This window comes from Phyllopteryx taeniolatus, chromosome 6, assembly GCF_024500385.1.
Source record: "Phyllopteryx taeniolatus isolate TA_2022b chromosome 6, UOR_Ptae_1.2, whole genome shotgun sequence".
Taxonomy (NCBI): Eukaryota; Metazoa; Chordata; class Actinopteri; order Syngnathiformes; family Syngnathidae; genus Phyllopteryx; species Phyllopteryx taeniolatus.
The window spans coordinates 19,050,234-19,074,948 of NC_084507.1; the positions used below are offsets into that span (position 1 = coordinate 19,050,234).

The 24,715-nt window shown below is 40.8% G+C and overlaps 1 protein-coding gene across 6 annotated transcripts; it reads right to left on the bottom strand.

Annotated features, from left to right (window-relative positions):
• Positions 1-1,196: 1,196 nt before the first annotated feature.
• drd2l (dopamine receptor D2 like) lies at positions 1,197-24,061 on the bottom strand. 6 transcript variants are annotated; one of them, XR_009789017.1, is made up of 9 exons: positions 23,845-24,061; positions 11,400-11,810; positions 10,106-10,215; positions 9,608-9,744; positions 8,992-9,194; positions 6,871-6,954; positions 5,725-6,076; positions 3,638-3,940; positions 1,197-2,772 (listed from the first exon to the last, which is right to left on the bottom strand). XR_009789017.1 is itself a non-coding variant. In XM_061776777.1 (8 exons), exons 2-8 carry the CDS (start codon positions 11,781-11,783, stop codon positions 3,726-3,728), a joined length of 1,485 nt encoding a protein of 494 aa, XP_061632761.1. In that variant the 5' UTR covers positions 11,784-11,810; positions 12,366-12,420; the 3' UTR covers positions 3,301-3,725. The 6 variants fall into 6 exon arrangements, 5 of the variants coding, with proteins under 5 accessions (XP_061632761.1, XP_061632763.1, XP_061632760.1 ...); XM_061776777.1 differs by lacking the exons at positions 1,197-2,772; positions 23,845-24,061 and adding an exon at positions 12,366-12,420 and having other exon boundaries at positions 3,301-3,940; XM_061776776.1 differs by lacking the exon at positions 1,197-2,772 and having other exon boundaries at positions 3,302-3,940.
• Positions 24,062-24,715: the final 654 nt, after the last annotated feature.

Consider the following 24,715-nt stretch of genomic DNA (forward strand, 5'->3'; position numbering starts at 1 on the left):
GGTTAAGAAAAAAAACCCCACAGCAATTGCCAATAGAGTGCATGTGTCATGGGGCAGCACTACTGATTCTGAAGGCCATGAAGACAGATTACATTGACATGGCAACACATAGAAGCTGAAATGCGATTGGACAAAAACAAATATAACATACACACTACTGAAAGCTAGGCAGCCAAGACACACCACTATGAAATGAAGATAACTTACTGTTGGGGGGAAAAAAACAAAAACAATTGAATGGAAGTTGTAAATGTAGGTCAGTGCTTCTGATAGATTTTATTGTTTCCGTCTTTAAGTGAGAAAGTTTGAATGTTCAATGGTTATGTTTTTATGAAATATGCATAAAGGGTCACAAATGAACGACAGTTGGGAAAGTGCTTTGTTTATGTCAAGGAGGCCACATCATTAGGTACACCTGCTCAATCTACAATAGTTTCACAACCTTTATTGGGCCAAGGCACGTATTTTATATAGGAAAAATCTCATGACATACCACTAAACAAAAATACTACAAAAAGTAGATGGTGATGATCTCATCTAAATTTACTCACAAATTGACTGTGTGAAAGAGAATTCTGTAATGACAGACTTCTCGTGTTTTTGGGCATGACTTTGAAAGACTTTTTTTGTGGGTCTACTTATTAGACACACCTGCCAAATTTCATGTTGCTCAGTAAAACTGTGTTTGGGCCTGAATTTTGCAACCCAAATCCCAGAAAGTCCCATCTGTCTTTGCCTGTCCATCACAGATGTGGCATGAAGGAATTATGCATGAAAACATCAAATTCCGAGAAGACGAGGAAGACGTTCCGCGAGTGACATTTGTCATGTGTTGACGTTCTATGAAGTCGAACACGACGCTGCGACATTTGGGGAAATATGCCCACAAATCATATTTACGTAGCACCACTTATGACACTGAGCCTCACTTTTGATTGACGCACATTTATCTATTATGGTTAGAAGATAGAATCTGTATGATATGATTATAAAATTATAGTTTTTTTTTTTTTTTTTTTACTGCGACTGAGAGATTTTTAATTTTTTTTTCTGAACCTCTCAGTTAAATAGAAAGGCCAAAATATAAAAATTAATTGAATGTATTTAACTTTTAAAAAAATTATTATTTCATTCAATTTAATTGTTTGTTAAGTCCAAAAAATAAATACATACAATTAATTATATTATTTTGGCCTTTTTATTTAGATAATTATGTAACTTTTAAGCAATTGTGACACAATTGTGATGTTGCATCACACAAATAGACGCCAAAAAAAAAAAACGGCTTCTCTTTAAATGTGTATGGTTACATTTATCTCATACAAATCTCATGAATTCTGACCATAAAACTGCCAAAATTTACTGAAACGGTACACATTATGTGAAATGTACTTCAGTATACAAATACTGTAGTTGAGTCTTTGGACTGCCTTTACACTCATCAAATTTGAAATTAAACAACCAAACTGGAGGAAAAAAGCACATGTTTCCTTTAAAGTTAAACTAAAATGATAATGCACTTAATTACATATGTATAAATTGTAACACTTGTAACCAAAATATTAAAAACGGCATCAATGACAACCACAATATTATGCCAGATTATTGTGCAATACATAACATACATATTACAACACACATGCTAACATTTGTCTATATTACGATACTCCTATTTTGAAAGTAAAAACAAAACAAAACATATTGTTCTTAAATATCGTTAAGTTAAAAAAAAATATTGAATGTACTGAGATAACGATTGAATTATAATCTTTTGCATGTTGATACATGTTTAAAAACAAACCACTCATAAAGATAAAATGCAAATGGAATTCAAAGTTAAACACAACTGAATTGTATTTTAAAAATGTGCTATATTATTTAAAAAAATTAAAAAATGTACTGTACATGAAAAGTAAAAAAAATACTGTAGTAGATAAAATGTAATGCACAAAAAAGTTGAATAAAAATTGTATCGAAATATTTTTTTAAAAACAAACCTCACTTAAACATCAAGTGCATCATACACCCATCTGTGGGGTGAGGGCAGGGTCGAGCTCAGGAGGACACTCGGCCAGGTGTCCCGGCACTCCGGCCAGCTATCTGGCCCGCCAAGCTTTTCTCACGCAAATTTTGAATGCACTACATACATTGGCACATCCTTGGGGTGCTGGTTGGCCTGGGTGGGGTGATGGTTGTGGGTCATTATTGCCCTGTGACCGTCTCGCCTCATCTCCAATTTTAATGCACTACAACCCCACCACACACTATCACGGTATAGGGATAACGGTGGTAACCATAGTAATAGGGTGGGTGGTGGGTTTTCACATTTCTCTTGGCTTGACTCCTGGGGCCTGTGTCCGGTTGTCAGGCCACGGAGGGTTGGGGGTCGCCCCCCCGCCCCCTGTGGATCCCGCCTTCTTCTCCCCTCTCTTGGCGCCCTCACCGTCCTTGCTCACGATGGGTGCTTGACATGGGCTCCCTTTGGGGGGCTATGACTGTTTTTTGGATGGCTGCTGGCTCCTGTTGGTGGGTGGGGCCCCCATGCTCTCCGGGGGTGGTGGGGCCGGTGGCGGCGGGGGGTCTCGTTGGGTGGGGGTGGGGCGTGGGGGTGCGGTGGTCCGGTGCCTCTGCCTGCTTCGGTCGGGCTCGGGACCTCCGTCGGTGGCATCTCCCTGGTTGAGTCCCCTGCTGGACGGGCTCGCTGACTTGGCACCCACTTGTGGATGGGGGGATGCTCACCCTTCCTCAATATGCCGGCTCAGAAACTCCATCCTAACATGCATGTGATATGGTGTTAATTCACTAATAAGTTAAATAGACACACTATAGGCTTTAATGACTTGTGCTGGGATCACTAACAACAACACAGGTTATACTAACATATCAACTCACAGGTTCTTACAGGTGTGCAGACACTAAAAAAAGAATCCCACCGCACCACTCGTCAATAGCACTGCCTTGCTCATTTTCCCATATCCTGTCCTGCCCTTTTCTGTCTTCTCTTATCTTGTTCTCTTGGTTAGTTATTGCATCTCCTCACCAGGTGTATTCCCCCCACCCCACATCTAAAAATGATTGTTGTAATGTTATTTGTGTTCAAATATCTAGACTGTCTCATTATTATTCTGCTGTGGTTCTCACCCCTAGTCCTCTTGTCCACTCTATCCCTCTGTCTGTCCCCTAAAACCCTTTTCCGTTTGGCTGAATTTTCAATAAACATCAGAATTATATATATATATATATATATATATATATATATATATATATATATATATATATATATTTTTTTTTTTAAATAAGCAGAGGGAGTATTTCAAACTCCCCTGTTGCACAGCAAAACTGTAGCAGCACAAAGGCATACAGATCCACCATTCTGCAAGGCCATGGCGGCTGAACAGGACAGGTTTCAAACAAAACAAAACAAAAAGAAAAAAGAAAAGAAAAAAAACCATCAATTGCAAATGTATTGTACTTCAAAGTTAAATACAACTGAATGTTTTTTTGGGGGAAAAAAAATCCACTGGTTTGTCCATAAGTGCCATGTATTTGGTTGCTGATGGTGTTTGCGATGTGATGGTTTTGTACATTCATCGGAAAGAACTTCACCACAAACTGAGAAACGCTGGTATAGGTGTACCTAATGAAGTGACCGTTGAGAATCAATCAATCCTCAGCTTGCGTCCTTGTCAAAATGTTCTTCAATCGATCATCCGTCTGTGTTCGTATCATCCTTTGACGATCACTTCATTTTCACGAGACGGAGTGCGAGGTCGGAGTCGGAGACCGTGCGCGGTCAACAGAGGAGGATTTTGATGAAGGCCTTGCGGAACTCCACGTTGAAGGTGGTGTAGATGATGGGGTTGACGGCGCTGTTGAGGTAGCCCAGCCATGTGACGGTGCTGTACAGCGACGGCGAGATGCAGCAGCTGGCGCAGTGAGCCTTCAGAACGTGCGTCAGGAAGAAAGGCAGCCAGCAGATGATGAACACACCTCATAGGGTGAAAAAAAAACAACAACAACATCTCAACATGCACGTTCTAGCTCATGCACAGTTTTGGAGGCAGGTACTCAAGCACCCATTGCCAAAATTAGGAATTAGTTAATTAAGGAAAATTAAGAAAAACAGTAGTATAGTATATTTAACTTATAAGATGTATTTATTATTATTATTATTATTATTATTCACACAATCAACACAGTCAATAATACAACTATAACAAAGGAAATGAAGGGATGCTACAGTGGATATAAAAAGTCAACACACCCTCTGTTCAAACGAGAGGATTGACAGGAGTGACATCACTCAGCTGTGGCCATGATCGGGAATCAATAATACAGTACTAATAATTCAGCAATCATCTGTTTGATGTCAAATAAAATAATACAAAAGTATTCCTATTGTTGTTTTCATGCAAATAGAAATGAAATAATTGCAAAAATCCCTCGTGAAATGCTCACTTTCATCCATCCATCCATCCATTTCCCGACCCGCTTCTCCTCACTAGGGTTGCGGGCGCGCTGGAGACTATCTCAGCTATCATCGGGCAGGGGGCGGGGTACACCCTGAACTGGTTGCCAGCCAATTGCAGGGGACATACAAACAAACCATTCGCACTCACAATCACACCTACGGACAATTTTAGAGTTGTCAATTAACCTACCACGCATGGGGATGTGGGAGGAAACCGGCGTGCCCGGAGAAAACCCACGCAGGCACGGGGAGATGAAATGAAAAAAGGTTGGTGAAAATGCCTTACAAAAATGGGTAGTTTCATGTCAAATAATATACAAATAAAAATAAAAAGTAAAATAAGGAACGACTACCGAAAATGACTAGTGTAAAAAAAAAATAATAATCTTCCTAGCCTTTTCCATATTCTGGGTTGCCATTTCGTGTAAAAACGAAATAAATTTAAAAATATTTATTTAGTTTAATCATTATTTTTCATTTACATTTTATTTATTTCATATCAAAGTGACTATTTTAGTAGGTGTTTTTGTTTCCCTTTAAAATGAAATAAATAACATAATGCTTAGCAAAAAGGCCAGATTCATGTAAAATAAAATCTTCTTCTCTTCAACTTTTTCCCTATTTGGGTTTGCCATTTTGTGTCAAATAAAATAAATAAAAATATATTCATTTAATTTAATCATTATTGTGCATCTGTATATTAATTTTAAATTAATATGCACCGAACATTGTCATTTTAATGTGAAATACAAATATAAATAATGATTTGACTAAATGAATAATTAAAATCCATTTGTAATACTGTATATATTTTTTAAAAAGCAAAAATAAAATAAAATTATAATATATAATATAAAATGACTAAAAAAGCAAATTACAAATTAAAATAAATTATTCATTTAATATCTACCAACAATTTTTATTTTAATGTAAAATAACATAGAAATGCAACTAAAATACAAATGAAAATGAAAATGTGAGTGCGAATGGTTGTTTGTTTGTATGTGCCCTGCGATTGGCTGGCAACCAGTTCAGGGTGTACCCCGCCTCCTGCCCGATGCGGCTCAGAAAATGGATGGATGGATGGATGAAAATGAAAATAGTGATTTGATGAAATGGATAATTGAAAAAAACGTTTTAATTCTCTACATAATTTTTTTAAGTAAAAAAGAAATCAGGAAACTGTAGTGCTATGTGCTTGTTTAACCCAATCAATGACGTGTTTATTTGCGTTGCAGTGTGTGTGTGTTCACCGAGCACAATGGCGAGCATCTGCGTGGCCTTCCTCTCCTTCTGCTGCGACATCTTCCCCCTGGCCCTCTCCTTGGTCACGCCCGTCCATCCACCGTCGTGCTCCCGCCAGCTCTCGCGGCCCCGCATGCCGTCTTCCAGCGTGGGGGGGCGGGGCGTTAGGGCCGAGCGCGTCACCATGCACGGGTGGGCCTGGGCGGGCCCCACCGAGATGGACAGCGAGACGGTCGCCCGGCCCGGGTGAGCCGAAGACGTTTGGGCGGCGGGCGGCGCGGCTAAACTCTGTTCGGTCTGTGGCAGGAAGCGACCTGGCTCCACCTCCAGGGGGTGCACCAGCGCCTCCTTCACCAGCGTCTGCAATAACAATAACAACAACAGACTGTAGTTGACGTACATGCAAAACAGAAGAAAAACAAAACAAAAAAAAACAGAACCTAACCCAAACCCTTACCTGACCCTAACCCACAGTGACAGCATCAGTGGGGGCCGTCGGTAGGTCGGCAAGAATGTGCTTGTCTTTACTGTATTTTGTTACCGTTTGTTCAATAAAGTGATTGAAAGAGCACCACCAGCTGTTTCCATCACCCCTCTATCCAAACCACCTATTATGGATTACAGTTAGTTCTAACTCGCCGTGGTAGGCTATATTATTATTATTATTATTATTATATTACAAGTATTTAAAAACAATTATTGGAATAATTTCATTTGTTTTAATTTGATAAAATAACAAAGAAAAATAATTAAATAAATTATAATCACTGCCCAAAATGGCATTAAATTCAATCGGCAACTTTGCCGACAAATGCACCAAGATAAAAAAAAAAAAGAAATGTCTACCAAAAATGTTTAGTTTCATGAAGAATAGTATAAAATAAAATAAATAACCAAAAAATTGCAGCCAAATATGTTTCCCTCAATTCTGCAGATGTGTGATGTTTTTGCCCCAAAACCACAATATGAACCGCTAACATCAACAACATAACAGAGCAATCTTTCTGCACCTTTGTCCAGATCTGCATCGAAATTTCATGGCTTCTTCCTTGGCGTGTCTGTGTCTCCCCTTTACAAAGTTTTGGGCAGTTTTCCGGTAATTCTCACTGACAAAACTGCAAAACAACCAAAACGTGAACTTTTACGTGACTCACCACTCGCTTGCGCCCGGGGGCCGCAGTGGACGGTCTTAGGATCAAAGTGCTCAGTTTCACGTCCTCTGGCTGGGTACATTTATTCTACAAGACACAAATGACCAAGCTGGGAACCAAACCTCCATTGTTGGTTTTGTGGAAGGCATTTAGTCACACGTATGTACAGAATAAAATGTTTGGGCCCATTTCAGTGGCAAAAGAGAATGTCTGCTAATAATCAAAGAAACAGAAAAGGCAATGATTATGTTATAAAAATGTCTGAATTTCCACCATATCTATTTTTTAGGCGGCACGGTGGACGACTGGTTAGAGCATCAGCCTCACAGTTCTGAGGACCAGGGTTCAATCCCCGGCCCCGCCTGTGTGGAGTTTGCATGTTCTCCCCGTGCCTGCGTGGGTTTTCTCCGGGCCACGATCCCCCAAAAACATGCATTAATTGGAGACTCTAAATTGCCCGTAGGTGTGACTGTGAGTGCGAAGGGTTGTTTGTTTGTATGTGCCCTGCGATTGGCTGGCAACCAGTTCAGGGTGTACCCCGCCTCCTGCCCGATGACAGCTGGGATAGGCTCCAGCACGCCCGCGACCCTAGTGAGGAGAAGCGGCTCAGAAAATGGATGGATGGCTGAGATATGACGACACTTTTATCCACAACTGAGGTACTGTCATCATCAAAAAAAAAAAGAAACCGAAGATGATGACAGTACCTCAGTTGTGGATAAAAGTGTCATTATATCTCATCCATCCATCCATTTTCTGAGCCGCTTCTCCTCACTAGGGTCGCGGGCGTGCTGGAGCCTATCCCAGCTATCATCGGGCAGGAGGCGGGGTACACCCTGAACTGGTTGCCAGCCAATCGCAGGGCACATAGAAAAAACGAACCATCCACTGTCACGTTCACACCTGTGGACAATTTAGAGTCGTCAATTAACCTACCATGCATGTTTTCGGGATGTGGGAAGAAACTGGAGCACCCGGAGAAAACCCACACAGGCGAACATGTGAACTCCACACAGGCGAGCCTAGATTTGAACACAGATCCTCAGAACTGTGAAGCAGATCTGCTAACCAGTCGCCCACCGTGCCACCCTGTCTGTTTTTCCAAATTAAAATTACCCTGACTTCCAATATTTTTATTACTACTATCCATCCATCCATCCATTTTCTGAGCCGCTTCTCCTCACTAGGGTCGCGGGCGTGCTGGAGCCTATCCCAGCTGTCATCGGGCAGGAGGCGGGGTACACCCTGAACTGGTTGCCAGCCAATCGCAGGGCACATCGAAACAAACAACCATTCGCACTCACAGTCATGCCTACGGGCAATTTAGAGTCTCCAATTAATGCATGTTTTTGGGATGTGGGAGGAAACCGGAGTGCCCGGAGAAAACCCACGCAGGCACGGGGAGAACATGCAAACTCCACACAGGCGGGGACGGGGATTGAACCCCGCACCTCAGAACTGTGAGGCTGACGCTCTAACCAGTCGGCCACCGTGCCGCCTTTATTACTACTAATAAAACCCTATTATTTTAAAATAAACTATTCAATAAACTTTGTCAATTTAATTCACACTCACATGTGGGAGGAAACCGGAGTGCCCGGAGAAAACCCACGCAGGCACGGGGAGAGCATGCAAACTCCACACAGGCGAGGATCGAATCCCGCTCCTCAGAACTGTGAGGCAGACGCTCTAACCAGTCGACCAATGTACTGCCATTATATCTCATCAAAAACAAAATTATTATACTTGTGTTTGGCAAAATAACGGGAAAAGCACTACATCATGTAATCATTGCCACATATGTAAATAACCAAAATGGAATTACCCAGATTCGATTCAAGCCCTAAAACTTTAAATCTCTCCCCTACAAAATGAGTGGCTCAATGTCTCTCACGTAATTTACGTTATTTTCGACTGAAACTTCACACATTCAAACTATGGCCTGGTCTATATTGTCATATTGATACTATTACCATTTTTGATAAAATATTACCCATTTCTACCTTGATCCAAGCTGTCAAGCAGTTTTTCTATTAGCCCACTAACTCTCTAACAAAACGGCCACCGAAACAAAGCCCTGTGGTGGAGGTAAGACGAGGAAGGAGGGCTTTCTTTTCCCCCTACCTTCCTGGGCCGCTGTGGCCCCGAGGCCTCGGCCCCGCTGTGCCTGCGCGGGGGCGCGGTGCGTCGGCCGCGTCTGCGCAGGACCACGCAGATCTGAACGTACACCAGCAGGGTGACAATGAAGGGCACGTAGAAGGACGCCACCGACGAGTACACTACAAAGGCTGGGTCGGCGAAGCTGCACGTGGTGCCTTCGCGGTCCGCTGGAGAACAGGAAAACACACTTATCAACTCTACTCGTTACATTGGTGCTGCTCAAACTTTTCAAATGTTTTTTTCCATCTAAAATGTATACTTTTGTAAAGCCACTGGAACATTATCCACCGTTTGAACCATAACATTGTGCTTTAAAAAAGGAAAAAAAGAAACTGTACTTAAATAATGATTCAATTAAAATGTATTGCACATAAAAGTTCAATATAAATTGTACCTAAATAATAAAAAAAAAATCTTAACGTCTGAATGTAAATGTATTGTTTTTAAAAGTTGTATGGTAATATGATTGTGTTGGGTAGGTACCGAATAAAGCATCTGCGGTCAGTGCAAAACTCCAAAACAAATTGGGTAGGGAGCGACGTTCAAAATCAATGAATACAGTTCCTGTTTTCTGCATTACCAGTGTTGTTGAGTCCAAAGAGCAGCGGGCAGGAAATGGCGAAGGAGAGGAACCAGACGGCGGCGATCATCAGTGCCACCCTCCTTCTGGAGCTGTAGCGTGTGTTGTACAACAACGGCATGGCCACTGCCGTGTACCTGCAACACACACACACATACATACACACAAATCATTTTATATTGATTTTATTGCTTTATTCATTTTCATTCATTCAAATTTGATTTATTCCACAAGTACATTTCACATATTATGCCTTGCTCGAAACCACAAACATCATTTGTATTTGATTGTACTTTATTTGTTTGTATTAATTTTCACATGCGCAACACAAAGTTTAAAATTAAAATATTTAACGTGCGTCCAATATCTGACTATCTTTCATGCGTCATCCCTCTCTCAAATGGCAACTAACTAATTGCCTTTCAAACAAGACTAACTTGTAATAAATAAGAGTATCGTTTTTAAAAGCGAGTAAAAAGTGAGCTTGAGCGAGCGTACCTGTCGATGCTGATCGCACACAGGTTGAGGATGCTGGCCGTGCACATCATCACGTCCAGAGTCAGCAGGATGTCACAGTGGATCAGGCTGAAGCGCCACTCGCCCACCACCTGCAAACACACACGCAATTACCTCCACAAGTGTCATCCATCCATCCATCCATCCATCCATCCATCCATCCATCCATCTATCTAACCATGTAATGCTCCTTAAGTGACACAATGTTCCCGCCAGAACTTTTTTAATTAGTCCCTTAACATGAATAGTTCACTGTCAGCCAAAACATGACATATTCAATTATTAACACTCATATTTCAAAATAATTCACTTCTACGGGAAGTCCAGTGACAACCGCTCCTCAAATTAATTGCTTCAGATGGGAGAAAGTCCATCCTTCAATTTTCTGTTCTCATTACGGTGGCGGGTGAGCTGAAGCTTATGCCCGATTTAAGGCGAGAGACAAACAAGTATGCACACTCACATTCAGACCGATGAACAATTTGGAGTTTTCAATGAACCAATCTTGCATTTTTTGGGAATTTGGGAGGTGAATGGTCAATCGAGTTATGGGGCACAAATGATTCTGACCCACATAGTCTGCCTCACATCAACTGTTCAGTACAATATCTGCAAGAGAGTCTAAGCTTTTCTTTGGCCATTGTGTGGTTTTCCAAGTCCTCTGGAAAGAATACAGCATGGTTAACGTGATGGTAAATTGATTCATGGGGCACATTTGATTCTGCCCCTCATAGTGTCTGCCTAGCAACAAATGACCAGGCAATAATAGGGTGAACATATTGAGAGGGAAATTGTGAGTCTTATGTATGACCACAGCATGGCGAAAAAGTGTTTCTAACTTTATTTTGACTTTCTGTTTTGTGTTTTAGCATTCTTCCCCAAATTCAACATAGTAAATGCAATTGTGTATGCAATATACAAAAATAAATAAATAAATAAAAAAGGGTTTTGGGGCACAAATGATTCTGCTCCACATAGTCTGCCTAGCAACAGCTGCTCAGTAAAATATCAGCAAGTGTCTTTAGCTTTTTTTTTTAGGCTTTGTTTGTTTTTTAAAAATCCTTTGGAAATGAAACAGCATGGTGAACGTGATAGTAAATTGAACTTTAGGGCACAAATTATTCTGCCCCACATAGGCAGCCAAGCAACAGCTGCTCAGTGCAGCTGCAAGTGTGTTGAGCTTCTTTGGCTTTTGTCTGCCTAGCAACAAATGACCAGGTAAAGGTGAGGGGACCATATAGGTGGGAACATTGTGTGTGAGTGTTAGCCATTCCACCTCCAGGTAGACCCCCCAAGGCATGACCAGGGTGGCTAGTAGCAGGTCGGAAACAGCCAGGGAAACGATGAGGTAGTTGGTGGTTGTCTGCAGGGCTCTTTCCCGCGACACGGCCACGCACACCAGCACGTTGCCGAACACCACGCAGAAGATGAGCAGAACTAGCAGCACGGCGTAGAAGTTGTATGGCGGCGAGGATGACGCGGACACCGCGCCACTGCAATTGTCAGGCAAGGTCAAAAAGATGTATGAGGGGGCGACGGAGGCCAGGGTCGAGGAGGAGTTGAGATGGAGGCTTGACAGCGGTAAGGAGGAGGGCGGTGGTGGTGGTGGGGGAGGAGGAGGAGGGTGGGACATGTCAGCAGAGTTGTTGTGAGAAGTCATGGTGATGCATCAGTGGGCATGGTTTTTCTGAAAAGTGATGACACAAAGGAAGAGAAGAAGTACAGCGTTATCTTCTTTTCTAAGCCGGCAGTGCACTCAATTGAAAGCTTGACACAGAAGGAAATGAAAGGGTCATTATCGAGACACTAGTGAAAATGACTTCAGACTCAGAGACACCAAACAAGATTGGCTTTTACACAGAAAATACAACACTTTTGCAAGGACTAAAGTATTGAGACACAGGCGGATGACAAACATGGCTGATATCACATTCCACAAATAATAGTCAACATGACGCTTCACAAACATTCCGACATCACTTGGGAAAAGACTTCACAAACATGGCCGTCAACAAACACACTCCACAAACATGGCCAACGTGACAATTCACAGTCATGGCTAACGTTACACTGGGACGTGTTATTTTAAATCCCACTTGAGTTCTAGGCAGGACACGGCCCACTGCAATATGATTGAACGACCTAACTTCCCAGGGCTTCCGGCTCATTTCACTCAGATAGGCAAGTTCCCAAGCCAAAATGAGGCCCATGGTCGAGAATGCGCTTCACAATCGTGGCTGACCTCACGCTTCACAATGGCTGCAACGCGTTCCAAAAAAGCTGGGACAGGTAGGAAAAAAGACTGAGAAAGTTGAATGCTCATCAAACACCTGTTTTGAACATCCCACAGGTGAACAGGCTAATTGGGAACAGGTGGGTGCCATGATTGGGTATAAAAGGAGCTTCCCTCAATTGCTCAGTCATTCACAAGCAAAGATGGGGTGAGGTTCACCTCTTTGTGAACAAGTGCGTGAGAAAATAGTCGAACAGTTTAAGGACAATGTTCCTCAACGTACAATTGCAAGGAATTTAGGGATTTCATCATCTACGGTCCACAATATCATCAAGAGGTCTGATCAAAAGAATCTGGAGAAATCACTGCATGTAAGCGGCAAGGCCGAAAACCAACATTGAATGCCTGTGATCTTCGATCCCTCAGGTGGCACTGCATCAAAGACCGACATCAATGTGAAAAGGATATCACCACATGGGCTCAGGAACACTTCAGAAAACCAATGTCAGTAAATACAGTTCGGCGCTACATCCGTAAGTGGAACTTCAAACTCTAGTATGCAAAGCAAAAGCCATTTATCAACAACACCCAGAAACGCCGCCGGCTTCTCTGGGCCCGAGCTCATCTAAGATGGACTGATGCGAAGTGGAAAAGTGTTCTGTGGTCCGACGAGTCCACATTTCAAATAGTTTTTGGAAATTGTGGACGTCGTATCCTCCGGGCCATAGAGGAAAAGAACCATCCGGACTGTTATGGACGCAAAGTTCAAAAGCCAGCATCTCTGATGGTATGGGGCTGTTTTAGTGCCAATGGCACGGGTAACTTACACATCTGTGAAGGCACCATTAATGCTGAAAGTTTTGGAGAAACATATGCTGCCATCCAAGCAACGTCGTTTTCATGGACGCCCTGCTTATTTCAGCAAGTCAATGCCAAACCACATTCTGCACGTGTTACAACAGCGTGGCTTCATAGTAAAAGAGTGCGGGTACTAGACTGGCCTGCCTGCAGCCCAGGCCTGTCCCCCATTGAAAATGTGTGGCGCATTATGAAGCGTAAAATATGACCATGGAGACCCCGGACTGTTGAACAGCTGAAGCTATACATCAAGCAAGAATGGGAAAGCTTCAACAATTAGTGTCATCAGTTCCCAAACGTTGATTGAATGTTGTTAAAAGAAAAGGTGATGTAACACAGTGGTAAACATGATCCTGTCCCAGCTTTTATGGAACGCGTTGCAGCCATAAAATTCTAACTTAATGATTATTTGCTAAAAACAATAAAATTTATAAGTTTGAACATTAAATATCTTGTCTTTGTAGTGTAATCAAATGTAGTCAATTAAATATAGGTTGAACATGATTTGCAAATCATTGTATTCTGTTTTTATTTATGTTTAACACAATGTCCCAACTTCATTGGAATTGGGGTTGTATATATATATATATATATATATATATATATATATATATATATATAAATATATGAAAATAAGCATTCGCGACAAGAAAAGATGCAGTTGGATAAGACAGCAGACGTGAGTTACCGACGTAATTCAAAAAATAAAAAGTCTTAAATGGAAATGAGCAGGCCACGTTGCCCGAAGAGCTGACAAAAGGTGGACCAGAGAAACTATCAACTGGATACCACTGGACACAAAGCGACCACGGCAAAGAGCTAAAAGTAGATGGATAGATGAAATCATTAAAGACACCGGAATACACTGGCAACAAATTGCAAAATGTCGTAGTAGTTGGAAACGTGAAGAAGAAGCCTTCATCCTGCAGTGGATAGATAATGGCTGATGATGATGATGATATATATATATATATATCTGTAGTTTAGTTTAACACAAAGTCCCAACTTCATTGGAATTGGGGTTGTATTATTATTTTATGATATAAAGATCAAAGTTTATTTGCCACCACAAATTTAGTTACGTGAAATTATTTCAATAAGGAAAAATACAGACTGCGAATTCACTCTGGTCATCTACTTTATACACTAGGAAATACTAGTCAACAACTAAATTATAGCATTTGCATCGATACAATAATAATAAGTACATAGTAGTATTTACTCAGTGGCGTCTACATTTTAGTCGTTCCATCTGTAGAATGTTAGCATATTTACATCTGTCCTTAGTGGCTTCTTACAGTGGGTATGGAAAGTATTCAGACCCCCTTAAAATTTTTACTCTTTGTTATATTGCAGCCATTTGCTAAAATCATTTAAGTTAAACATTTTTTTTCCACATTAATGTACACACAGCACCCAATATCGACAGAAAAAAAACCAGAATTGTTGAATTTTTTGCAGATTTATTAAAAACGAAAAACTGAAATATCACACAGCCAAAAGTATTGAGACCATTTGCTCAGTATTTAGTGGAAGCCCCCTTTTGAGCGAAAACAGCCACAATTCTTTTTGGGAATGATGCAACAAGTTTTTCACACCTGGATTTGGATTTGGATCATCTGCCATTCCTCCTTACAGATTCTCTCCAGTTCTGTCAGGTTGGATGGTGAACGTTGGTGGGCAGCCATTTTCAGGTCTTCCCAGAGATGCTCAATTCGGTTTAAGTCAGGGCTCTGGCTGGGACATTCAAAAACGGAGTTGTTCTGAAGCCACTCCTTCGGTACTTTAGCTGTGTGCTTAGGGTCATTGTCTTGTTGGAAGGTGAACCTTCGGCCCAGTCTGAGGTTCTGAGCACTCTGGAGAAGATTTCTGTCCAGAATATCCCTGGACTTGGCCACATTCATCTTTCCTTCAATTGCAACCGGTCGTCCTGTCCGTCCAGCTGAAAAACACCCCCACAGCATGATGCTGCCACTACCATGCTTCACTGTTGGGACTGTATTGGACAGGTGATTACCAGTGCCTGGTTTTCTCCACACATTCCACTTAGAATTAAGGCCAACAATTTCTATATTGGTTTCATCAGACCAGAGAATCTTATTTCTCACCGTCTTGGAGTCCTTCAGGTGTTTTTTTTTTTTTTTTTTAGCAAACATATATAGACAGGTGTGTGGTTTTCCTAATGAAGTCCAATCAATATAATCAAACACAGCTGGACTCCAGTGAAGGTGTAGAACCATCTCAAGGATGATCAGAAGAAATGGACAACACCTGAGTTAAATATATGAGTGTCGCAGCAAAGGGTCTGAATAACTATGGCTGTGTGATATTTCAGTTTTTCTTTTTTAATAAATCAGCAAAAATTTCAACACTTACATTTTTTTTATGTCAATATGGGGTGCTGTGTGTACATTAATGAGGGGAAAATGATCTTAAATTATTTTAACAAATGGCTGCAGTATAGCACCCCCTTAAATAATATTTAAGGGGGTCTGAAAACTTTCCGTACCCACTGTATGTTTAATGTTTACATATTTACGCTGCTGCCAAAATCGCATAGTTAACTCCCATTGTTGCATTTTAGAATAACGACAGACAGATCTTCACGCTAATCTGCATTACAGGTTAGACTTAGTTACAGTTTGGAACACATAAAAGATCATTGCCTTTTTAACAGTTTCATCTTCATAATTTTGGACTTTTTCATGGAACATTCACTTATCTGGTTTGTCATGCGAAGTGATATTGTCTAAATTGTGCACATTGGTCATTAGGTCAATATGATATCATGTTTTCCACATGCTGTATACACACACACACACACACACACATACAGACACACACATCTATATATATATACACACACACACACACACACAATTCAAGTGTCAGGTCGTGTTAGGTAAAAGATCTTCTCGCTACATTTGCTGAGCTCAGCCATCTGTGAAATAAAAAATGAACCATAACTCTCAATCTGCTCTGAAGAACAATGATGGTGTGGGAAATATTATAGACTGCATGCTCTTTGATCTCATTTAAAGTAACCTTGTCAATTATCACAACGATGCCGTTCTGATGTTTTTTTTTTTTTTTTGTAGTACAACCACAGCGCAAAGCCACAAAACAAGTGTCTCCGCAAAGCTGTTTTAATAATTCATGTCAATTAGCTTCACAGAGGATGTGACCGTCTCCTGCCTGAAGATAGCTAGGATAGGCTCCAGCGCTCCCACGACCCTTGTGAGGATAAGCGACTCAGAAAATGGATGGATGGATGGATGGAAACTGTCGCCATGGTGAAACCATTACGAACTTAAAAAAAAAAAAAAAAAAAATCACTTAACAAAACAGTAAGGCAATCATACAAGTGTAAAAATAGAAAGTAACCAATTTAAAAGTGAAAATTGGTATGTGCACATCGGCAGCATAATGGCTCTCAAAAGTGATAATTCAACACGCATTTTGAGTGGCAGCCGAACCCCTGTTTTCCGGGTCTCACAGCGGTCGCGTTTTTAACCTTACCACTATACACGATTAATGATTAATGACGAGGGAGAACAGGCGTCCTAGTTTTAATTACGAATTTGAAATTTCTTTAAAGAGCAATTTTATGCCTTATACGATTTCCCGAATTTACAGTCGACAACACCCTCGTCAAAAACGTTTATGTGAATAACCCTGTTTTTAAAATGCATACACATCATTTATTAGATACTTTTCCATGTATCCGTCCAATTTGAAGTAAATTGGTCATCTTACAGACACACTTTTTGCTCGCGCAACTGGCCAGGTCCGTTGACCCTGACTGACTATGATATATTTTTAGTCAGTTCCAACGCTAATTTCATGGATTTGATCAACTATCTGACATTAGCAAGTGTGTATGTAGAATTTCAGTTATCTATGCAGCATGCTAGCATATTTACGCATGCAGAATGTTCATATATTTACTTTAGAGATGTCTACATTTACCTGTTAATTCTGCCGTATTTGAGCATCTTGTTTGCATATTTACTGAAAAATCTCTGACTTATGCTGTTACTTCTACCGTCTTTACTTTATTTTTGTTCTGTATGCAGTATGTTAGCATATTTACCATTGCAGAATGTTGACATATTTACTTAACAGCATTCAACATAGCAACTCAATATGCAGAATGCTAGCATATTAACTTAGCAGCGGACAACTTTAGCGGCTCCATATGCTGAATAATAATTCTGTATGCAGTATGTTAGCATATTAACATATGCGAGATGTTGAGCTATTTAATTAACAGCATTTAACTCTAGCGAGTCAGTATGCAGAATGTAAGCATATTAACTTAGCAGCAGCCAACTTTAGCACCTGCATATGCTGTATATTAGTTTTGTATGCAGTATGTTAGCATATTTAGGTGTGCAGATTATTAGCATATTTATCTGTGTCTATGTCGTGGTGGCATTTTTTATTTTTTTTTTACATGTTTAAATGCAAATGTAAATGTTTTGTTATTACATCTGACAGGCATGACACTTTGACTTTGGCACACCAGGAGGGAGCACATCTGTTTGTGAATTTTTGTTGCTCGTTGATCATCATTTATCTTGAATATAGAGTGAGGATATCTCCTCAAGCTGCACCTCCAGTCCATCATTTGTTCTTCCCTGGCGCACTTGTACAAAATGCATGGACTCGGGGAACAAAAAGGCCAGGAAATCACATTCCTATCCAGCCATACATTCATTTTATGTATTGCTATTAAAAGATCTATGACGAGCAGCCCTACTTGAAACGGACGACGTTCATACCTGTAATAACAAAGTCGTCCAGCTAGTTTCCTATTAGCGCTTAGCAATTGTGCTGCAATTTCCTCCCATTTATTAACACTGGCGTCACCTGTAAGGATAACACCAGCTACCCTGCACAATCGATTCTTGATGAATAAATCAGCGCAGTGAAGCAGCGCAGCGGCTCGTTAATATGCTACACTGTTAGTCAGTGGCTCGCTCTTTTCATATACATGCACGTGATCGGATGACTAATTAAAAGAATAACACATTCAAAACTAAAAAATGGACATGATAGGCCAAAATTTACTCTACAATGGCAGCTGCCTGATGTTGCTTAATGAAACTGACGTGGGGGTGGGTTGGAGGGAGTTTGTAATGACAAAAGAAATGAGCAAAAACTGGAAAATGGAAAGACTGATCAAAATAAATAAATACATAAATAAATAAATCCATCCATCCATTTTCTGAGCCGCTTATCCTCACAAGGGTCACGATCCCAGCTATCAACTGGCAGGAGGCGGGGTACACCCTGAAATGGTTGCCAGCCAATCGCAGTAAATAAATAAATACAGCAAAATGCCAGACTTAGTCTTTTTTATGGCATGGTTTCTTGAGACTTTTTCTTTGTCAGTCTACACATGACAGACATGCCTACCAAATTTCATATTGCTAAGTGAAACTGGGAACAGGTGCTGAATTTACAAAAGGTGGGCAACCAATCATTCCTTCTAGTTTCTTGTGCTTCCAACCCCAGTGTTATCTGATGCTCTGTGAAGCTCTTATTCTGTCTTGAATAACATGGCTCGCTCCTCATATCTCCTCGCATTCTCCAAATCGTCGCGGTCTGCCCCCGCCATCACTGCAGCCTCGAAGCAGGCGCAGTGAGAGGGGGATGGATTCATCCATCCATCCATCCATTTTCTGAGCCGCTTCTCCTCACTAGGGTCGCGGGCGTGCTGGAGCCTATCCCAGCTGACATCGGGCAGGAGGCGGGGTACACCCTGAACTGGTTGCCAGCCAATCGCAGGGCACATAGGAACAAACAACCATTCGCACTCACAGTCATGCCTACGGGGAATTTAGAGTCTCCAATTCATGCATGTTTTTGGGATGTGGGAAGAAACCGGAGTACCCGGAGAAAACCCACGCAGGCACGGGGAGAACACGCAAACTCCACACAGGCGGGGCCGGGGATTGAACCCCGCACCTCAGAACTGTGAGGCTGACGCTCTAACCAGTCGGCCACCGTGCCGCGGGATGGATTCATTCAACCTTAATCTTCCTTCTATTAAAAGGAACGAAAGTTTTTTTTTTTCCAGTAAGCCTTGACTGGCAACAATTAGCGAGTCTGTACGTCGTCACTTGCAGTGTTAATCTTAGAGGAAACAGTCACGGCTTTAAACTTATTTCAACACTGTGAAGGCAAAATGTTGGGAAAGAAATATTTTACTCATAAATCTTGTCCTGTCAAGTTATCAGATTCTTTGAAGTCACTGTTTCACTCTTAAAAAATGCAGCTCACTGGTATTAGCGGCACTAGTAAAAAAAAAATCCTTCTTTCTTTGCTGAATTCTACATTTTATGTGAGAAAATTCCCAAATTACCAGCAAAATTGGACGTTTACATCATCCTGCCAATATTCTCGAGATTCAAACCCTTCCATTAAAATGTTCAATGTTGAAAATATCCAGCTGTGGCTCAGTTGGTAGAGTGGATCCAAGGGTCACTGTCCTTGGGCAAGACACTGAACCCTAAATTACCTCCAGGTGGGTATTGTAAATGAGAACTTCTTTGCCTTAACTGGTTCAATAAACAATTTTAAAAAATACCCAAATTAACTTTTTCGGAAGGGTGGCACGGTGGGCGACTGGTTAGCACATCTGCCTCAAAGTTCAAATCCAGCCTCGCCTGTGTGGAGTTTGCATGTTCTCCCTGTGCCTGCGTGGTTTTTTTTCCGGGTACTCCAGTTTCCTCCCATATCCCCCCTAAAAAAACATGCATGGTAGGTTAATTAAACACTAAATTGCCCATAGGTGTGCATATGATTGTGGATGATTGTTTGTTTATATGTGCCCTGCGATTGGCTGGTTACCAGTTCAGGGTGTACTCCGCCTCTTGCCCGAAGTCAGCTGAGATGGGCGGCAGCACACCCGCGACCCGAGTGAGGATAAGTGGTTCAAAAAATGGATGGATGAACCTTTTAGGAGAAAAAAAATTACAAACCCAAATTCCAATGATGTTGGGACTACTGTGTGTGTATACATATATATACTCTATACACACACACACACACACACATACATATATATATATATATATATATATATCCAAACTCCACTATGGCCAAGAACAAAGATCTGTCAAAGGACACCAGAAACAAAATTGTAGACCTGCACCAGGCTGGAAAGACTGAATCTGCAGTAGGTAAGCAGCTTGGTGTGAAGAAATCAACTGTGGGAGCAATTAACAGAAAATGGAAGACATACAAGACCACTGATAATCTCCCTCGATCTGGGGCTCCATGCAAGATCTCACCCCGTAGGGTCAAAATGATCACAAGAACGGTGAGCAAAAATCCCAGAACCACACGGTGCGACCTAGTGAATGACTTGCAGAGAGCTGGGACCAAAGTAACAAAGGCTACCATCAGTAACACACTACGCAGCCAGGGACTCAAATCCTGCAGTGCCAGATGTGTCGCCCTGCTTATGCCAGTACATGTCCAGGCTCATCTGAAGTTTGCTAGAGAGCATTTGGATGATCCAGAAGAGGATTGGAAGAATATCATATGGTCAGATGAAACCAAAGAAGAACATTTTGGTAAAAACTCAACTTGTCGTGTTTGGAGGAGAAAGAATGCTGAGTTGCATCCAAAGAACACCATACCTACTGTGAAGCATGGGTGTGGAAACATCATGCTTTTTGGCTGTTTTCCTGCAAAGGGACCAGGACGACTGATCCGTGTAAAGGAAAGAATGAATGGTGCCATGTATCGTGAGATTTTGGGTGAAAACCTCCTTCCATCAGCAAGGGCATTGAAGATGAAACGTGGCTGGGTCTTTCAGCATGACTACACGGGTGGAATGAAATGAGACGGAGAGGGAGGAGACCGCTGTCTGCATCTAACCGACTCTCCAAATCGGTCAGACTGTGCGACGTGATTTAGGCGCCAGTTAGCGGGGAGCCCTTTATTTGTACACAAACATTTCTCTATATAAAGAACACTAAACAAAGTTACTGAGCAAACTGAGTCATTTTTTCTTTGGAAAATGACATTTGTCTATGCAGCGAGGCGTGTCCTGCCTTGAACCTGAGTGGCTGAAATGCCTCAAAGTAAAAAAAAAAAATTGACCTACTATAAATCCCACAAGAATGGACAATAATTATCCTCCAAATTGGACAAAGATTTTCCCCAAAATTGACAAAACATTTGCCAATACTAAAATACTAAATATTACCAACAAAAATCCCATTAAAAGATGAAAAAAGAGAAGAATTAGAGCTCTCTTAAATGGATAAAAACCTACGGAAATTTATGAATTCCCGCCCCAAAAACCCCAAATGGACAAAAAATCCACAAAGATACTAAAAAAAAAAATCCCAGCAAAAATGGCAGAAATAAAAAATCACAATACAGTACTAATACTAAGTATGAAATACAGACAGTAATAAATTCCCACAAGAAATTATTATTTGTTTTCACAAAAATCCCCTGATAAATTGACAAAAACACAAAATGAGACACCAAAGCCTCCATAAATCCCCACAAAATGGACAACATTTTTTTAAATAGACAAAAATTCTCCCAATACAAAAATTGGCCAAATTGGACATGAATTCCAACAAAACTGACATTTGATTTGAATTTAGGGTGATTTTGGCCATTTCCAGGGGTCCTTCAAAGATGGACTAGTCCAACAGATATTGTCCCATTGCTCCCAAATTGGAATCACATATAATAGACAGATAGGTGGCGCAAGTTTGTGAAGGATATCAGTTTTGGTTATCGTGACTAAGGAAATCTGCCATTTTGGTTTGAATCAGCCATTTCAAGGTCATTTTGGCCATTGCCAGCGGTTCTTCAAAGACAGACTTGTCCAACACATTTTGTTCCATCGCTACCAAATTGGAATTACGTATAATAGACGGGATGGAGATGCTAATTTGAAAAGCATTTGAGTTTTGGTCATTACGTGCTGGCGACGCATGGCAGAAAATGTTGACGTTTCTAAAGTCTAACACAATAAGTCAGCTCCAAGGTTAGAGCTGCAAACTGGAAACTTCTGGAATTTAGATTAATGGCTTGCGAAACATGTTGTGACGCTGGTGTGGGGGGGGTTGCTTTCTTGCTGCTGGTTCGATTGGCTCGTAATCAGAAGGTTATCGGTTTGACCTCAGCTTCCCGCGCACACCATCTTGACGTGTCCTTGAAAGAGGCTTGATAAGTTACAAGACTTCATGCAGCCATAAACACGCATTAGGACCAACCAACATCATAATAGTTTTGTTTGTTGTTTGACAGCATGATTCCCCTCAATAAATATGTATTTTTTTTATTCAGCCATTCTGTCTTGCACTAAACCAGTTGAGGGTCACCAGTGAGCAGGATTGGAGTTTATCCCAGATGACTTTGGGAGAAAGGCAGACCACACCCTGGACTGCTGGTTCATTTATTTATGCCTGTATTTGCAATGATGCAATTGCAAAATACTGACTAATAAATAAAATAAAATTAATACAAATAAATCCTGCATTCCCATATATTTTTTAAAATAAAAATAAAAGTCCAATATCCCGTATTTTGAATTAAAAAAAAATAAATAACTGAAATTCCCATATTTTTAATAATGGAATTTCCATATATTTTAAATGATGAAATTCCAGTATTTTTTTTAAATGAAAAAAACCCTGACTACTCATAAATTTATATAAAAAACTTCCAGTCTTCTAAAAATCTGACTTCCTATATATTTTCTAGAAGCCTGCCGTCTCCTATTTTGTTTTAAATAAAAAAAATCTGCTATAACTTCACATATTTGTAATTTTAAAAAGGCTTCCTATAATATATATATTTTTAAATTAATGACAAAATTCCAGGATTTTTTTTAAATCTGGCTTCCAATGTTTTAATACTACTACTATTTGTACTAAAAATGTCTGTTTTCCATCCATTTTCCATACTGCTTATTCTCAGTAGGGTCGCGGGCCTGCTGGAGCCTATCCCAGCAGACTCTGGTCGAGAGGCGGGGTACACCCTGAACTGGTCGCCAGCCAATCACAGGGCATATATAAACAACCAACCATCCACTCTCACGTTCCCACCTATGGACAATTTAGAGTCTTCAATTAACCTACCATGCATGTTTTCGGGATGTGGGAGGAAACCAAACCCACACAGGCGAACATGTGAACTCCATACAGGCGAGACAGGATTTGAACACAAATCCTCAGAACTGTGAGGCAGATGTGCTAAACAGTCACCCACCGTCACACCCTGTCTGTTTTTCCAAATTAAAATTACCCTGACTTCCGATATTTTTTCTACTACTAATAAAACCCCATTATTTTAAAATAAATTATTCAATACAATTTGTCAATTTAACATACAGTATTAAAGTGTGGCGGGGGAAAAAAGGTTCAACAGTGGTAAATTAATAAACAAGTGTCATCTTTCCTGTATTATTAACTTATAATAAAAGAAAACATTGTGTTGTGGCATGAAAGGTAGAATAATTATACTGTATTCATTGTGTGAATATTGCATTAATTTTGTTGTACCACGTACGCTGTCGTCTCAGTAACAATATGACAATACAATGATATTTTATGAACAATAATTTCTCAGGAGGTTGAATGGGACCTACCGGCTCCAGACTATAGGTCCGCTCTCCTCTCACCATCCCGGGTTTACAGCCTCGACCACGGCACTCGCGGTACGCCTACGCGCTGAGTGATGGGTCTCTCCCGGGGCTCCCCCGCCTGCCTTGGCCGCGCCACGTCGCTCGAGCTGGGCTCCTCGTGGAGAGGAGCCGCGAGGGTTGTTGACAGGGACCGAGACTAGCTGACACGTCATTGACTGAGGGTAATATTGGTAGGCGGGGTGTCTGTGATCATCGAAGCACACCTGAGGGGCTTCCAGTGACTTGTCTGACAGGCACCTCAGCCAATCAGGAGCAAGCTGAAGAAACTCCTCCCTATTCGACCTTTAGTTTGAATTCGTAATAACGTCAAATATTATATGAAGTTACTAAAACATTTTAAATATACACGTAATACTATAGATGCTAGTTCATAAAACATGTAGCATACCTTAGCTTTGTAATTACCACTGTAAGTATTTCAATTCCTAAAAAGTGACAAGAGGAAAAGTTGATATACGATTTAAGTTTTTCGGGGGGGAAACTTGGAGAATTTTTATATACACATTTTATTTTAAAGGTTATTTGCTAAGCTTCTTGAGTAATAAAATACATGATACAAATTTGATTGATTTCAACACACATTTACTATATTTGATTAATTAATACACACATAACAGACACATTCCTAAATGTATTATTTTTTTGTCAATACGGGTTTGTAATATTTTCTTAAAAAATACACCGGAAAATGTGATATTTAAACAATCCATTTTGGGACAATAGGAATTTTCATATTCATCTTATTTATACGGGTTATATTCGTAGAATTGGCGGCACGGTGGGTGACTGGCGGTAAAGAAAATGGATGGATATT

Excerpts from the sequence above, each read along its gene's own strand:
- drd2l (XM_061776777.1), bottom strand. The coding sequence starts at position 11,783 with ATGACTTCTCACAACAACTCTGCTGACATGTCCCACCCTCCTCCTCCT. Across the intron at positions 10,216-11,399 it reads CTTGGGGGGTCTACCTGGAG|GTGGTGGGCGAGTGGCGCTT; the intron begins GTGGAATGGCTA and ends GTGTGTTTGCAG. Across the intron at positions 6,077-6,870 it reads CCCCCGGGCGCAAGCGAGTG|ACGCTGGTGAAGGAGGCGCT; the intron begins GTGAGTCACGTA and ends TTGTTATTGCAG.